This window comes from Pseudoliparis swirei, chromosome 6 (genome assembly GCF_029220125.1).
Source record: "Pseudoliparis swirei isolate HS2019 ecotype Mariana Trench chromosome 6, NWPU_hadal_v1, whole genome shotgun sequence".
NCBI classification, from domain to species: domain Eukaryota; kingdom Metazoa; phylum Chordata; class Actinopteri; order Perciformes; family Liparidae; genus Pseudoliparis; species Pseudoliparis swirei.
The window spans coordinates 1792775-1811079 of record NC_079393.1 but is presented as its reverse complement, the minus strand read 5'-3'; the positions used below and the strand labels follow the sequence as shown (position 1 = coordinate 1811079).

The 18305-nt window shown below is 45.4% G+C and overlaps 1 protein-coding gene across 5 annotated transcripts in view; it reads right to left on the bottom strand.

Moving 5' to 3' along the window:
• Positions 1-18305, bottom strand: part of cadps2 (Ca++-dependent secretion activator 2) — a 91866-nt gene that overhangs the window by 55903 nt on the left and 17658 nt on the right. For 4 of the 5 annotated variants that reach the window (XM_056415730.1, XM_056415731.1, XM_056415732.1 and 1 more), the window contains exons 3-10: positions 13540-13872; positions 12713-12793; positions 10903-11154; positions 10456-10577; positions 9226-9337; positions 8667-8806; positions 1420-1486; positions 673-781 (exon numbers count right to left, since the gene is read on the bottom strand). In XM_056415730.1, coding sequence (XP_056271705.1) covers positions 673-781; positions 1420-1486; positions 8667-8806; positions 9226-9337; positions 10456-10577; positions 10903-11154; positions 12713-12793; positions 13540-13872 — 1216 coding nt within the window. The remainder of the gene's footprint in view (positions 1-672; positions 782-1419; positions 1487-8666; positions 8807-9225; positions 9338-10455; positions 10578-10902; positions 11155-12712; positions 12794-13539; positions 13873-18305) is intronic. The other variant, XM_056415735.1, reaches the window with a different exon arrangement.

Below are 18305 nucleotides of genomic sequence, written 5' to 3'. Positions count from 1 at the left end.
TGTTCACAGCAGAGTGTGTGTGTTCACAGCAGTGTGTGTGTGTGTGTGTTCACAGCAGTGTGTGTGTGTTCACAGCAGAGTGTGTGTGTGTTCACAGCAGAGTGTGTGTGTGTTCACAGCAGAGTGTGTGTGTTCACAGCAGAGTGTGTGTGTGTTCACAGCAGTGTGTGTGTGTTCACAGCAGAGTGTGTGTGTGTGTTCACAGCAGTGTGTGTGTGTGTTCACAGCAGAGTGTGTGTGTGTGTTCACAGCAGAGTGTGTGTGTGTGTTCACAGCAGTGTGTGTGTGTTCACAGCAGAGTGTGTGTGTTCACAGCAGTGTGTGTGTGTTCACAGCAGAGTGTGTGTGTTCACAGCAGAGTGTGTGTGTGTGTTCACAGCAGAGTGTGTGTGTTCACAGCAGAGTGTGTGTGTTCACAGCAGAGTGTGTGTGTGTGTTCACAGCAGTGTGTGTGTGTTCACAGCAGAGTGTGTGTGTTCACAGCAGTGTGTGTGTGTGTGTTCACAGCAGAGTGTGTGTGTTCACAGCAGAGTGTGTGTGTGTGTTCACAGCAGAGTGTGTGTGTTCACAGCAGTGTGTGTGTGTGTTCACAGCAGAGTGTGTGTGTTCACAGCAGAGTGTGTGTGTGTGTTCACAGCAGAGTGTGTGTGTGTGTGTGTGTGTGTGCTCTACCTGGCTGAGGGTCGCAGTAGTCCACCGTGTAGCCCTCCAGCTGCATCAGCTCCTGAGGCTCCGCCTTCTTCTCTCTGTAGCTGCACATGGCGAAGGTGTACTGACTCACCTGCAGCACACACACATGCACACACCCCCCCCACACACACAAACACACTTTAAAGCTCTCGTAGTGAGCATTTTAATCACTCCGTTAAACGACTATATCGATCGATCGCTAAGCCCCGCCTCTTACTAAGCCCCGCCTCTCACCAAGCCCCGCCTCTCTCCAACCATGAAGCCGCCCGCACACTGAAAACGTGAAGGTGGTTTCAGAGAGAAGTGAAGGATGAAGTGTGTTCATTCATGATGCATCCTTCCCATTATTTATATATTTATTTATTCATATATATATATAATATATATATATGTGTGTATATAATATCGGGATAAAGAGATGAGGAACTGTGAGATACTGAATCTAATTTCTTTTCATTCCTCCGGTAAACAAACAGGACATAAACGACCTTTAAAGATCTAAAGAGTGAGAAAGTGAATATGGAAACGAGAATTTAAGAGACGTGAAACTCAATTAGCGTCTTTCATTTCACTTCCCTTCATCCCTCGCTCTGGAAAATAAGAACAAAAAGAAAGAAAGAAAACGTTTTTCTGAAACCTGAAGACGAGTTTGTCTCTCATCTTCGCGGTTCTGAAGGTGTCGGACCGGTCTGCGCCGCTCTGATGGCGGATCAATAACCGCCGACGTACCTGAACCAGGACGAAGTATCTTCTCTTCCAGCGCTTCCAGACCCTCTGGCCCACCGCCGACACGTACCTGCAACACGGGGAGCAGAGCCACTGACCTACCTGATGCCCTAAGACCATGAGCACCAACAAGATCACGACACCAACCAACCAACCAAACAACCAACCAGTCAATCAACCAACCAACCAACCAACCAACCAACCAACCAGTCAATCAACCAATCAACCAGTCAATCAACCAACCAACCAGTCAATCAACCAACCAACCAGTCAGTCAATTTGTCAACCAGTCAACCAACCAATCAACAAATCAACCAACCAATCAATCAACCAACCAGTCAATCAACCAACCCATCAATCAACCAATCAGTCAATCAACCAACCAATCAACCAACCAGTCAATCAACCAACTAACCAACCAACCAGCCAATCAAGCAACCCATCAATCAACCAACTAACCAACCAATCAACCCATCAATCAACCAACTAACCAATCACCCAACCAATCAATTAACCAAGATACCATTCAGAGACCACAAACTCATGTTTACAAAGAGAGAAGTAGAGTTATTTATATAGACTTCTATACAACCAGTGGAGTCGCCCCCTGGTGGTCAGGAGAGAAAATGCAGCTTCAACACATGAAGCATAGACTTCTATACAACCAGAGGAGTCGCCCCATGGTGGTCAGAAGCATCTTATTCCATCTATCTTGTGTTTTGGAGTTGTTTATTTCTTCATGTCGTCAACACATTGGAGGGGTTGGGGGGGGGGGGGGGTGAGGGGGCGTGGCCTCTCGATCAACGGCTGCTCTCGGGGCGTGGGACACGGGGCAAGTGCGAGCGAGTAAAATCAATCGATGGGCGAGAACCTCTCTCCTCAGAAGGAGGAGAAGAAGAAGAGAAAAGGCCCTCCGGTCGAAGGGCCCGTCTGGACGGAGAATCTGGGCCATTCGGGGGTCAACGTGTGGCATCGCTCGCCAGATTGGTTTTGGGCCGTCAGTGGAGAGGGGGGGGGGGGTCCGGGCCACCGCTCGCCACCGCGCGTCGACAACTGGACATTTGGACGGACTTTATTTTTTGTGTGGAGGTCCCCCGGGAAACAATGTCTTGAAATAATCCTTCAGAATTTTTAAATATTCTTTCAATTATTTTATATTATTATTATTATTACTATTATTATATGTTGTTATGCTGCAGGCATCTAGATAAAAAGTAATTTTCTCTTAATCTCTTAATTTTCTCCGGAATTAAAATTACTTTTGAGATTCATTCAAGGTTCTAATTTTGTCTTCATTTCATATATTTGTTTAAATCTTTTTACACTTTTTATTTATTTATTAAGAGGTTTATGCTAATGAGAAAAAACGCAAGTTCCCCCAGAAAAGAAATTGTCTTTAATTTGTTTTAATTCCTTAATTTTATTTGTCTTATTTCCACAACATTTGTTCTTGTTGCTCAGTTTAACAAAAACAATTTTTAGGTTTCTTTTTCTTTTTTCGTCCAGAATAAAATTACTTTGAAGATTTATTTAAGGTTCTAATTATGTATTTATTTGTTTTATTTATTTTTTAATCAAAAAGTGTTTTTAACTCTTCTAATGCTGCACTAAAGACATTTTGTTAATATTTCTTTTATTCAATTCAATTCAATTCAGTTTATTTGTATAGCCCAATTTCTGGGTGTTTACAAGTCTTACACAATCTGTACACACACATGAACCCCCAAACCTCACATCGGAAAAGGAAAAACTAAAAATATAAAGGGGAAAAAAAAAAGGAAGAAACCTGCAGGAGACTGGGAGAGCAGAGGAGAGATCTCTCTAGGATGGACAGATGTAATAGATGTGTGTGTGTGAGAAGGACAGATTTAGAGTTAAATACATTCAATGAATGAATAGTTCAGTAGGCATTCTCCACATCGGTCCTCCACGATCCTCGATCAGGGGAGGAGGAGGGAGGAGGAGGGGAGGAGACAGTGGCGACAGTGACAGTGGCAATGAAATGAAACGAACCACCCCAGACGATCCATCAGAGATGATGCCAGTCTATGCCATAGGGTCCGACCCCATGAGATGGAAAGTCAAAAAAAAAGAAGGGAAAAAGAGAGTTAGTAGCGTGTGTCAGTGCATCCTAAAACGTCCCCCGGCAGCTATAAGCCTATAGCAGCATATCAAGGGGCTGGACTAGATGTCATAGTTTTTTTCTAGCTTAAAAAGAGAAGATGAATATATTTAAGGAGTCACTTGTTTTAACATTAATTAAATGTGTTCCTTTGAGCAAACCTGCACACAAAGATCATCTATTTGTAAGAAGCAGCTGCTTCAAATCCTTCAGAATGAATCATTCGGACTGAAGAGGAAATATTTCCCTGTTTAACGTCAGCGACAAATAAATAAATAAACAAGAAAACATCAAATGATGATCCGCCGCTGACCCAAAATGTTTCAGTTTGTTCACTTCATTTTTCAAACGCCTTCTTTTAAACATTCTTTTTAAAGGATTCGAGACTTTTAACGTCGGAGAAAAAAAGAAGGATTTTGAAAACATTTCTCTCTTTTCTTCTCAGCGGGCAGCAAACATTCCTCCATTCATCTGGCCTGATCTTGAAAAAGGGGGATTTATGTATCCCTTTGTCGGGAGAGGCGCCCCCGGTGGCCTTGGAACCAGAGGAGTCGCAGTGAAAACAGCATCAAGTCACCTGAACGCAGCATGAAAGCTTTCAGCAGGTGGATCACAGGCTGAGGCGCTTAAAGAGGAGCTGGACGGGCTAACGCTGACCCCTGGTGGACCTGGTGGGAGTCAATATTTAATTATAATAATTATATCATACATATATCATCAATGTATTTTATATATATGCATATTATATTTCAATATATTTAGATATATATTGAAATATAATATGTATATATATATACTAGGGCTGTCAGCGTTAACGCACTAAAATATTTTTACGCAATTAACGCAACTTTGTTTACTTCCGGTGTTCGTTGAAGTTTTTACACTCAAACCGAGTGTCAAACCGCGGCAGTACGGTTTAACACTGTTTCTGTTTTTAAAACAATTATTTCTCCGCGAAAATAAGGAGCTGAAATCAGTTTAACTCGTGGATGAATCAGTCGGGTTTCCTCCTGCTCCTCCTTCCTCCTTCCTCTGATCCACAGAGGAACGGAGGGGCGACGTGTCGGGGGACGCGGCGCGGAAAGAACTCGTCACACGAAACCTTCACCGTGATTGGTCAATCCGTTTGTCTGTCAACATTTTGGGTAAAAAACAACCAATGAACACTCAGTAAATCACAAGGACCTCCCACCTCACAGGTGAGGCTCATTAGCAGCCTGTCAGTCAGAGAGCAGAGAACACGGCACCAGGATAACTGAGCCTCATTGAATAGAGCTGAGATTGTTCTGGAATGTTTGATGTATAACACGTGGGTATGTGTCATATGCAAACGCCTTTAAAAGGTGAATTTAATTTTTTTTTGTAAAATGGAGACATGAGCCCAGCCTCCAGAGGGTGAACGTGACATATGTGAATGTCAGTCAGTCACCAAGGCCACTGGTTCTGCTGTTCAGTGTTAAAGATGACAGGACCAATGGGGTCTCAATATATATATATATTTTTACTAATCTGATGTTTCACTGAAGAAACAATTTATCATCCACGATATTAAATACCTCGCTGGCACTTTATAGGTAGGAGCCTCTTTGAAAACACAGCTCTGTGTGAAGTTTGGTCTTTAAAAAGAATGAACTTTTAATTTTTAACTTTTAATTGCGATTAATGAATTTCAAAATGTGCGATTAATTAGTTAAATTTTTTTAATCGATTGACAGCCCTAATATATACACATTTATGATATAGGTATGATATATTTCTAATCTATATAATATACATGTATGAATATTATTATTACAATACATGTATAATATATATATATACATATACTATTCATATATATAATTATAATATATATTATTATAATATATTATTTAAATATTTATATTTATATATATGATATATATCAATATATATATATGAATTATATATTTATATATAAATATATATGTATAATATATATATAACATTTCTATAATATACACTACCGTTCAAAAGTTTGGGATCACCCAGACAATTTTGTGTTTTCCATGAAAACTCACTTTTATTTATCAAATGAGTTGCAAAATGTATATAAAATATAGTCAAGACATTGACAAGGTTAGAAATAATGATTTGTATTTGAAGTATACATTTTTTTCTTCAAACTTTGCTTTCGTCGAAGAATGCTCCTTTTGCAGCAATTCCAGCATTGCAGACCTTTGGCATTCTAGCTGTTAATTTGTTGAGGTAATCTGTTGAAATGTCACCCCATGCTTCCTGAAGCACCTGCCACCAGTTGGATTGGCTTGATGGGCACTTCTTGCGGACCATACGGTCAAGCTGCTCCCACAACAGCTCAATGGGGTTGAGATCTGGTGACTGGCCACTCCATTACAGACAGCAAGCTGCCTGCTTCTTCCCTCAATAGTTCTTGCACAATGTGGAGGTGTGCTTTGGGTCATTGTCCTGTTGGAGGAGGACATTGGCTCCAATCAAGCGCTGCCCACAGGGTATGGCATGGCGTTGCAAAATGGAGTGATAGCCTTCCTTATTTAAAATCCTTTGACCTGGTACAAATCTCCCACTTTCCCAGCACCAAAGCAGCCCCAGACCATCACATGACCTCCACCATGCTTGACAGATGGTGTCAGGCACTCTTCCAGCATCTCTTCACCTGTTCTGTCTCACAAATGTTCTTCTGTGTGATCCAAACACCTCAAACTTGGATTCATCTGTCCAGAACACCTTTTTCCAATCTTCCTCTGTCCAATGCCTGTGTTCTTTTGCCCATACCAATCTTTTCTTTTCATTGGCCAGTCTCAGATATGGCTTTTCTTTGCCACTCTGCCTAGAAGGCCAGCATCCCGGAGTCGCCTTCACTGTAGACGTTGACACTGGCGTTTTGCGGTACCATTTAAAGAAGCTGCCAGTTGAGGACCTGTGAGGCGCCTATTTCTCAAACTAGAGACTCTAATGTACTTGTCTTCTTGCTGAGTTGTGCACCGGGCCTCCCACTTCTCTTTCTGCTCTGGTTAGAGCCCGTTTGTGCTGTTCTCTGAAGGGAGTAGTACACACCGCTGGAGGACATTTTCAGTTTCTTTGCAATTTCTCGCATGGAATAGCCTTCATTTCTAAGAACAAGAATACACTGGCGAATTTCACATGAAAGTTCTTTTTTTCTGGCCATTTTGAGAGTCTTATCGAACCCACAAATGTGATGCTCCAGATAATCAACTAGCTCAAAGGAAGGCCAGTTTTATAGCTTCTCTCATCAGCAAAACAGTTTTCAGCTGTGCTAACATAATTGCACAAGGGTTTTCAAGGGTTTTCTAATCAGATATTAGTCTTCTAAGGCGATTAGCAAACACAATGTACCATTAGAACACTGGAGTGATCGTTGATGGAAATGGGCCTCTATACACCTATGGAGATATTTCATTAGAAACCAGACGTTTCCACCTAGAATAGTCATTTACCACATTAACAATGTATAGAGTGTATTTCTGATTGATTTAATGTTATCTTCATTGAAAAAAACAATGCTTTTCTTTGAAAAATAAGGACATTTCTAAGTGATCCCAAACTTTTGAACGGTAGTGTATATATATCAATTATATATTTATATATAAATATAATATATATAATTTTTAAACTGAGGAGTACATGAGAGCACTGACACCGAAGGCTCCTCTTATTCCTCACTTTCTACAACCTTAATTCCTTTCCTTGCCTCTCCAGAAACAACAAGGAGGAAAAGCCAGAGAAATCTTTTCGGTCATTTTCAAAGCCGCATGTATTTTAAAGGAGAACATCACAGAGTGGAGACTATTTAATGGGTTTGAAAATGAAGCTCTGCTTCCATCTAGTGGCAGGAGGTGAGAACTGCACCACGAACGCGCCGCTGCAGCAATAATAACCCGACTTTAACAACAGCAACTGGGATTTTTAATACAATTTACATCTGTGTAAAATGAATTAAATGCTGCCGTGGCCTCATTTAAGGATTCACGGCTAAACTGAATCAGTTTGGAACAACACAAATATTTAAAAAATGTTTTAAAAATATATATAGTCCGGAATTATTAATCATGTACAATCAATACGATTATCAAACGTTCCGTTAATGGTATTAACGTAGGACCAGGACCAGGACCTCGGCCATGATCAGGACCAGGACCGGGACCGGGACCAGGACCAGAACCAGGACCTCGGCCATGGCCAGGACCAGGACCAGGACCTCGGCCATGGCCAGGACCTCGGCCAGGACCAGGACCGGGACCAGGACCAGGACCAGGACCTCGGCCAGGACCAGGACCGGGACCAGGACCTCGGCCATGGCCAGGACCAGGACCAGGACCTCGGCCATGACGTTGGTGGTCCTCCTCCGGCCCTCTGGGAGTTACTCAACTTTCATTTCTTCCTCGTTGGTTTGTGGACATTCGGCTATTTCGGCTGTCGCCATCTTGAATTTTGGCAACCGGTAAACAGGAAGTGACCCTATGTGGACCGGACCCTGTAGAGGACCGGACCCCGTAGAGAACTAGACCCCGTAGAGGACCAGACCCCGTAGAGAACCGGACCCCGTAGAGGACCGGACCCCTTAGAGAACCAGACCCCTTAGAGCAGGGGTCCCCAACCCCCGGGCCGCGGAATAAAAGTGAATAAATAAAGTTTTAAATGTTGTTGACCTGCAACGAGCCGCTAATGGAGACGGCGACACAGACGATCAACGTCTGAAACATGTAGAATGTTCCGCTGTTCACTCGCCCACACAGCAGCAACTTTATCGGCCAACTTGAAAACAGTTGTCATTTCCCTGAAGTGACAGAATTCATTGAGCAGGTTGAATATGTTTTAGATTATTTGTCACTGTGCCGCCAGCAGAGGGTTCGGCGCGTGAGACTCGCCTGCAGCGAGAAACCCGAACTTTAAGACTCCTGAACGCGGCTCAGACGTACACATGGGTATCCGCTCCTTTTTCAAAATAATATATCTTTCCGACTGATTTTTAAAAAAAAAATTCCAACTTTATTTATTCACTTTTTTTCCGCGGCCCGGGGGTTGGGGACCCCTGCCGTAGAGCACCAGACCCCGTAGAGGACCAGACCCCGTAGGGGACCGGGCCCCTAGGGGACTCATGTGGACTCACCCGCTGTGCTTCATGTTGGGGGGCTTGTCCATGCGGACCGCCAGTTTGATCCTCAGCTCGGCGTCCTGGCTGCTCTTGGGGACGACCATCCGGTGGAGCTCGGCCTGCTTCGGCCCGTTGGTGGTCGGGTTCATGACCACCTGGGGGGGGGGGGGGGGGGGCAGTATATGAAGACGCCATCGCGGTGCGTTCAAAGCAAACCGTTTAAAGGAGGTCGGATACACATCTACAACTTTTACACACACACACATTATTTGATTTTGTAGACACATTATTCAACATGTTTTATTATTATCATTATTTTAATATTATTGTTATTGACAATTATTGTCATCATCACGATCATTATTATCATTCATATTATTCTCAATATAATTATTATTATCATTATTAATATAATTATTATTATTATCATTATTTTAATATTATTGTCATCATCACTATCATTAATATTATTCATTTTATAATTATTATTATCATTATGATCAATATAATAATTATTATTAATATAATTATAATTCTAATTATTATTATCATTATCCGGTGGACCTGGACTCACCCGGCCCAGCTCCTTGTCCTCCAGAGCCAGGACCCCGGTGCTCTCGGTGAACAGCTTCACCTTAACGGAGGGCAGCGGGTGGGTGGTGGTGAAGTCCCCCTGGGTCCCCCACCTGCAGGGTCACAAGAGACCCTTAAGCCTGGTCTGAAGGTACCATGTGTAATACACATTCTGGCCACCAGAGGGTGGTGGTGAAGTCCCCCTGGGTCCCCCACCTGCAGGGTCACAAGAGACCCTTAAGCCTGGTCTGAAGGGACCATGTGTAATACACATTCTGGCCACCAGAGGGCAACGAGCCCCATAGGGCCCATTCGCTCCTGAAGGATCTGAGGAACCTTCACCGGGCTCAGGGTAGTCCTGGACCTCCATGGACCCTTTATCAGGAAACCAGACCACCAGTCAGAAGACGGTCTGGTTCTATAGAGACCCAGAACGTAATAATGGACCCACTGGAGGGAAGGGGGGCCCGGGAGAACCAGAACCAGGACTGAGAGGGTCTTTATACTTCCTGGTCTCTGTGGGTCTTTATAGGTCCTGGTCTCTGTGGGTCTTTATAGGTCCTGGTCTCTGTGGGTCTTTATAGGTCCTGGTCTCTGTGGGTCTTTATAGGTCCTGGTCTCTGTGGGTCTTTATAGGTCCTGGTCTCTGTGGGTCTTCATAGGTCCTGGTCTCTGTGGGTCTTTATAGGTCCTGGTCTCTGTGGGTCTTCATAGGTCCTGGTCTCTGAGGGTCTTTATAGGTCCTGGTCTCTGTGGGTCTTTATAGGTCCTGGTCTCTGTGGGTCTTTATAGGTCCTGGTCTCTGTGGGTCTTTATAGGTCCTGGTCTCTGTGGGTCTTCATAGGTCCTGGTCTCTGTGGGTCTTTATAGGTCCTGGTCCCTGTGGGTCTTTATAGGTCCTGGTCTCTGAGGGTCTTTATAGGTCCTGGTCTCTGTGGGTCTTCATAGGTCCTGGTCTCTGTGGGTCTTTATAGGTCCTGGTCTCTGTGGGTCTTTATAGGTCCTGGTCTCTGTGGGTCTTTATAGGTCCTGGTCTCTGTGGGTCTTTATAGGTCCTGGTCTCTGTGGGTCTTTATAGGTCCTGGTCTCTGTGGGTCTTCATAGGTCCTGGTCTCTGTGGGTCTTCATAGGTCCTGGTCTCTGTGGGTCTTCATAGGTCCTGGTCTCTGTGGGTCTTTATAGGTCCTGGTCTCTGTGGGTCTTCATAGGTCCTGGTCTCTGGTGGACTCACTGCGGTCTGGAGGCCTCGGCCTGGTCCGTCTGCAGCTTCTCGCCCCCCTCCACCTCCATGGTGCAGTACACGACCCGGTTCGGGGCCACGGACTTCAGACCCTGAACCTCCACGATCACGACCTGAAGAACAGAGGGGTCAGCGCCAAGGACGAGTTCTGGGTCCGTTGTTCTGGGTCTTGTGTTCTGGGTCTTGTGTTCTGGGTCTTGTGTTCTGGGTCTTTAGTTCTGGGTCTTGTGTTCTGGGTCTTTAGTTCTGGGTCTTGTGTTCTGGGTCTTTAGTTCTGGGTCTTTAGTTCTGGGTCTTTAGTTCTGGGTCTTGTGTTCTGGGTCTTTAGTTCTGGGTCTTTAGTTCTGGGTCTTGTGTTCTGGGTTTTGTGTTCTGGGTCTTTAGTTGAAAACGACTCTTTCACAACAACAACAACACGTCTTTGAACGCCTCACGGACCTCCAGCGTGAAGGACAGCACCACGTCGTTCCTGGACAGGGCGTCGGCCTCGTCGCCCAGGTCCAGGAACGAGTTGTTGGCGGAGGAGCGCTTGAGCTTCTGCTTGAAGTCCGGACCCCCCTTGGAGACCAGACCCCCCTTGGAGACCGGCAGACTCTCCAGGTTGGCCATGAGCAGCCCGACGGCCGAGCGCAGCTCCTCCACGTAGAGCGGCTCCATGTCGGGGGAGCACAGCTTCGGGAAGCTCCTCTCCTGCGGGAAGAGAAGCTTCCGTTACCTTCCATCCCCCTCTCCACTCGGTTACACCGCGGCGCGTTCAGGCTCCCTCTCTTCACTCGGTTACACCGCGGCGCGTTCAGGCTCCCTCTCTCCACTCGGTTACACCGCGGTGCGTTCAGGCTCCCTCTCTTCACTCGGTTACACCGCGGTGCGTTCAGGCTCCCTCTCTCCACTCGGTTACACCGCGGTGCGTTCAGGCTCCCTCTCTCCACTCGGTTACACCGCGGTGCGTTCAAGCTCCCTCTCTTCACTCTGTTACACCGCGGTGCGTTCAGGCTCCCTCTCTTCACTCGGTTACATTGCGGTGCGTTCAGGCTCCCTCTCTTCACTCAGAGTTTTACACTTTTTAAAATGTATTTTTAAAGGTCCCCGGGGAAAAAAAAATCTTGAAATAATCCTTCAATGTAAAAAATAAATGAATTTTTAAATATTCTTTAAATTATTATTATATATTATTATTATAATTATATTTTTTATGCTGCAAGGCATCTAAATAAAAAGTAATTTCCCCCATTTTAGGTGTCTTCTCTTTTTTTCTCCACAATTAAAATGACTTGAGATTTATTCAAGGTTCTAATTTTGTATTAATTTCTTATTTGTTTAAATCTAAAAGTTTTTAAAACTCAGTTTCACACTTTATATTGATTTATTAAGAGGTTTATTAGAACGAGAACAACTGCAGTTTCCTTTCATTTTTTTTGATGCCTTAATTTTATTATTTTATTCGACTTTAGATTATTCCCATAAAGTTTTTTCTTGTTTAAAAGTACAACAATAAAAAGGAATTTCCCGCATTTTAGATTTCTTTTCTTTTTTTCTCCAGAATTAAAATGGCTTGAGATTTGTTTATGGCTCTTATTTTGTATAAATTTCTTATATTTGTTTAAATCTTTTTACACTTTTTATTTATTTATTAAGAGGTATATTATAATGACAACAACTGTAGTTTCAACCAGAAAAAAAATTGTCATTTTTTTTAATTCCTTAATTTTATTCTTTTATTCGACTTTAAATTATTTCCACAATGTTTTCTTGTACAAGTACAACAATAAAAAGTAATTTCAACCATTTCAGGTTTCTTCTTCTTTTTTCATCCTCAAGTTTCTAATTATGTATTAATCTGTTCGATCGTTTTTTTTATTTATCAAAAAGTGTTTTCAACTCTTCTAATGTTGCACTAAAAACACATTTCGTTAATATTTATTTTATAGATGTCAAATAGTTTTCATCTCACTGGGCATATATTTTTCTCTAGTTTAAAAAGAGAATATGAATATATTTAAGGAGTTATTTGCTTTAACGTTAATTAAATGTGTTCCTTTGAGCAAACCCTTTTTTTATGAGTAAATTAATTGAAGGAGACGTTTTATGAATTATGAGATCAATCGTGACCCGTCTGATCTGTGATTAGTTTTTCTTAAAGGGCCGGCGTCCCAATTCAAAACCACGAGCCAAGAGAGGCTAAAGCGGTTTAAAGTGCGCACCAGAGCAGATTAAACACCGTTTCATATTTCCCTGTGGCGGCTCTCACCCTGGAGATCTTCTCCGCCAGCTGCAGCCTCCCGTCCAGCTCTCTGCGGATCTGAGCCGCCTGCTCGTCCACGTTGTCCAGCTGGGAGATGAAAAGCACACATCGGGTCAGCCAATCAGGGAGCGGCACAGCCAACGAGCCAATCGCGAGGGGCGAAGGGGAGAGAGAGCCAAGTATCGGATCATCTACTTCCTCATAGCTCGACCAATCGGAGAGGAGACGATGTTCAGACCCGTTTGTTTTGGGTGTCAGAGCTGCAGTTCCTCCGGCGTCCAGCAGGCGGTGGAAACTGAACGAGGTTTTTTGGCTTACGGGGCAAAATCTGCGCCCAAAATGACAAATGGAGATTAAATTAAAAACCCGGCTGTGGTGTGAACCGGCCAGGAGCCCCAGAGACACGAGGGACCGGTAACACAGAGGAGACGAGACGTTTGAGTTCACCGAAATAAATCAGTTAAAGTCGCTTCAGTCACGCCGAGGATGAGAAGAATAAAACGAGCTGAGCTGGAGGATGAAGACGTACCGGCACGCTAACATTCATGCTTTTTATATATATATATATGTTTTTTCAAATAACATACATATATATATGTATATATATATACATATATATGTGTGTTTTTTCAGATAATATATAGCTTTATTTGATCTTGTTCCACATAACTAACCCTCACTTTTAATATTCATTTACACACACACACACACACACACACACACACACACACACACACACACACACACACACACACACACACACACACACACACACACACACACACACACACACACACACACACACACACACACACACACACACACACACACACCTGGCAGGCGTTGTACAGCAGCTGGTGCTCGAACTTGCGGATGCCGAGTATCTGCTGGAACATGTGGTACAGCTGCTCCTTGCTGAGGATGAGCTCGGCCGCGGCGCCCAGGTGCGCTCGCGGCGGCTGCCGCCGCACGTCCTCGTCGCCCCTGTAGATGGCGTCGTACTTGGCGATCCAGGAGCTCAGGACCGTCTCTTTGCTCAGGCCGTCGATCTCCGGCAGGCTGCGGACGCGCCGCTCGATGTTCTTCTTGAAGACCTCGCGGAAGTCGCCGGCCGAGCAGCCGCCGCTGTGGACCATCCGGGAGACGCGCTCGCTCTTCATGAAGCCCTGAGGGGGGGGGGGGGGGGGGGTTATTATACAAGTACAACTGTGAAAGGAGCAGCACAAGAAACAAGTACAACAATTAAAATAGAATCTAAACAATAAACATTAATGCATTCTCTCTCCTGGCCACCAGGGGGGCGACTCCTCTGGTTGTATAGAAGTCTATGCTTCATGTGTTAAAGCTGCATTCTCTCTACTGACCACCAGGGGGCTCCTCTGGTTGTATAGTCTGTGTGTATATATATATACATATAAATATATATGTATACATATATGTATGTATACATGTGTATACATATATGTATATATATGTACATACATATACATATATATACGTATATATGTATATATATACATATATGTATCTGTATATATAAATATACAGATAAATATATATAAATATGTATATATATACACAGGTCAGTGGAGTGTTGGGTGTATTTAAACATGTTTCTAGTTTTTGTCTGTGCACCAGCCACAGAAAGGTAATGAGGCGTAGTCAGACCCCCCCCCCCCCCTCTGGATCCTATAGGCTCTCCAAGATTCAAGATTCAAGATGTTTTATTTGTCACATACACACACAGGGTGTGCAGTGAAATGAAAGTGGCAATGCTCAGCAGGAATGTGCAAGGGCAACAAGTACACACTATTTACAAATAAAAAACAACACAATATTTACAGTAAGTGTGTGTGTGTGTGTGTGTGTGTGTGTGTGTGTGTGCCTAAGAGGGGCAGTTGTGTGGGTCTATGTGGGGGTCCTGGTGAGGTCGGAGTTCACAATCCTGATGGCCTGAGGAAAGAAACTCCGTCTCAGTCTCTCTGTTCTTGCAGCGTGACTACGGGCGCCTGCCTGACCGCAGCAGCTGAAACAGTCTGTTGTTGGGGTGGTGAGGATCCTTCATGATCCTGCCGGCTCTGGTTCTGCACCTCCTGGTGTACAAGTCCTGCAGGGTGGGAGTGTAGTTCCAATAGTGCGCTCAGCCGAACGCACTACTCTCTGCAGAGCCTTCCTGTCCTGAGCGGAGCAGTTGCCAAACCAGGCTGTGATGCTTCCTGTCAGGACGCTCTCTACAGCTCCAGAGTAGAAGGACTGAAGGATCCTCTGGGAAACTTTAAATTTCCTCAGCTGCCTGAGGTGGTAGCGCTGCCTTGCCTTTCTCACCAGAGTGTCTGTGTTTGTTGACCATGTCAGATCCTCGGTGATGTGGACTCCCAGGTATTTATACCCGCTCACCCTCTCCACAGTAGTCCGTTAATCCCCAGTGGTGAGTCGTCCTCTGTTGTTGTACCCTCCTAAAGTCCACAATCAGCTCCTTAGTTTTGGTGACATTCATGATGAGGCTGTTGTCCTGGCACCAGAGTGACAGATCAGCAACTTCCTCCAGGTAGGCCTTCTCGTCGTTGTCGGAGATCAGGCCCACCACCACTGTGTCATCCGCAAACTTGATGATGGTATTGAGTTGAACCTGGCCACACAGTCATGTGTGTACAGGGAGTACAGTAGGGGCTGAGGACGCAACCCTGGGGGATCCTGTGTTCAGGGTGAGGATTTGGAGGTGTCTGCCCACCCTGACCACCTGTGGCCTGGCGGTCAGGAAGTCCAGGATCCAAGCACACAGGGGTGTTCAGTCCCAGCTCAATCAGCTTGCCGGCCAGTCTGGAGGGACTATGGTGTTGAAAGCTGAACTATAATCAATGAACAGTAGTCTCACATAGCCCCCTCTGGCTGTCCAGATGAGAGAGTGTGGTGTGCAGTACCTGGGAGACAGCATCATCCGTGGATCTGTTTGGGCGATAAGCAAACTGCAGCGGGTCCATGGAGGAAGGAGGAAGGCGCAGATGTAGTCCTTTATCAGCCTCTCAGCATTTCATGACCACCGGTGAGGGCCACGGTAGTCATTCATACATGCTGGAGAAGCATTCTTGGGCACAGGGACAATAGTGGATCTCTTGAAGCAGGCGGGGACCACGGACTCAGCCAGGAGAGGTTGAATATTGTGGTGAACACTGGAGCTAGCTGGTTAGCACAGGTCTTCAGTACTCGCCCAGATATGCCATCTGGACCTGCAGCTTTCCTGGTGTTCACCCTCAACAGAGCCCTCCTCACACTGTGCTCGGTCACAGAGGTGTGTGTTCATCCCCAGCGGTAGAACTCACCTCGGCACGCTAACGGTGTTGTTGTTAGCCGGCGAGCTAGCGCTGTTGTTGCTAGCCTCAAACCGTGCATAAAATCAGTTCAGCTCGTCCGCTAGGGATGCGCCGGCACTCACCATTGCGGGTCTGCTCTGGTAGTTTGTGATAGTCCGTAGCCCTGCCATAGGCGCCTGGTGTCGCGCTGCTCCATCTGTGATTCCACTCTGTCTCGGTACCTCCTCTTGGCTTCCTTCACCGCCCTCCTCAGTCCATAGACCGCTGCCTTGTACTCGTCCATGTTGCGGATACAAGACCGGAGTTATAGGCAGCACAGGCGTTCACAGCTTCACGGATGGATCTATCAACCCACGGCTTTTGATTAGGAAAGACCTAACTTTTACCGTGGGGACGATGGTGTCCGTTAAGCGTTGCTATGAGGCTCATTGCTACTTCAACTCGCTGACGCCACTGGAACTGGATTGGATCATGTCCCAGTCAACGATACTCAGCGCGTCCTGTAGCTCAGCCTCTGATTGGTCAGACCACCGCTACGTTCCTCGTCACTACCGCTTCCCGCGATCCTTTGTTTATACTCCGGAAGCAGAAAAATGGCGGCATGGTCTGATTTCCCTAACGGAGGAGAGAGACAGCCTTGTAGCCTCTCTTGAATGGCGTATAGCAGTGGTCCAACGTTCTTTCCTCTGGTAGCACACGTAATGTGCTGGTGAAAGTTCGGCATGACTTTTTAGGTTTGCCTTGTTAAAGTCCCCAGCCACCACCACAGCCGGGATACTTGTTCTGATGCCGACATAACACATCATGTAGGTCCGATAGTGCTACGCCGGTGTCCGCTTGTGGTGGAATGTCGGCTGTGGTGATGACCGAGCTGAACTCCCGGGAAGGTAGAATGGACGGCATGAGATCGTCAGATGTTCCAGGTTCGAGAAAGAGTCTTAATGTTCTTGGGGTCGCCACATGTTGTTTGTCATGAAGCAGACCCCTCCACCCTTAGATTTACCAGACTCTTCCGTTCTGTCTGCACGGAAAACAGAGAAGGACCCGGTTGGACATATGACTCGATCCGCACCAGCGGGTCAGCCAAGTTTCCATCAGACAAAAGATGTTACAATCCCGCATGTCCCGTTGGAATCTGATCCTTGCCTAAAATCATCCATCTTATTTTCCAGAGACTGGACGTTAGCAAGAAGGATGCTGGGCAAAGGTGGACGTGGGCTTGAACTCTCAGTCTGTTCAATTCCGCTCCGTTTCCCTCGATGTTTTCGTCGTCTCCCGTAGTAGCGGCTCCACTGCTGTTGTTGTGGTTCGTACTACGATCTCTGCCGCCACGCTGGATCGATGGAAAAAGTGGACAAAACCCTTGTTTTAGCAAAGTTTATGTCCAAAAGTGTGCTGCGGTCATATGTTGTTAGTGCCGATGTGTTTGTGGCAAAGAAAATATTAAAAATAAACACAAAAACTAAAAGAGCGCACAATCTCCGCGGAGCTGCCGCGACGGCGACTGGACACAGCCGCGCCATCAAGAGTGTCAGCCATTATCACTAATGATCCGATCAGCGGGTGGGAGCCCCCCCTCCCCTCCCCCGCTGATCGGATTAATTGGGAGCTTTTGAAAAGTTTTCGCTAAATTATTTACAGGGCAGCCGATGGGCGGGCCGGGGGTCCGGAGGAGAGAGAACGCTTCACTTCCTGTCGCTTTGGACAGGAACCGGTCGTCACGGACGAAACACGACGTGACGTCTCAGGTCAGCAGCTCGAGTCTTAAAAAACGGACTTTCGGGCCATCAGTCGTTTGTTTAGCCGACTCGGGAATACATTTAGACAAATAAACCACTATCGACCCCGGCATCAAGGGCTTATGGGTAATGTAGTATTTAGAGACAAACTGACAAAGAGAAGGAGAAGGAAAAAACATGACATCGGCAAAAAAGGCTTTTCTAGAAACTCGGAAAAATAAGTCAAATATGAAGTGAAGACGCCATCTTCACGTCATCAGCTGAAGGAGGAGGAGCCGCTCACGTGCTCCTCCTGCATAAAGCATACGCCCCCCCCCCCTCATCAAGGATTCATCAAGGCAAGATTGATGAGTTCTGGGATCAGTGTTTTATTTGTATACTTTAACTCTTTGAAGGCAGGATGACAAAATCAAAACCTGAAGCACAACCTCAAAGCGTCTTCACTCGACCATGTGACCCCGCGGTCACGTTCACATATCGGAGTTCTGAAATCGCTTTATCTAATAATACATCATGTGTATCGATATAGAACCTTCCTTCACAAGGTTG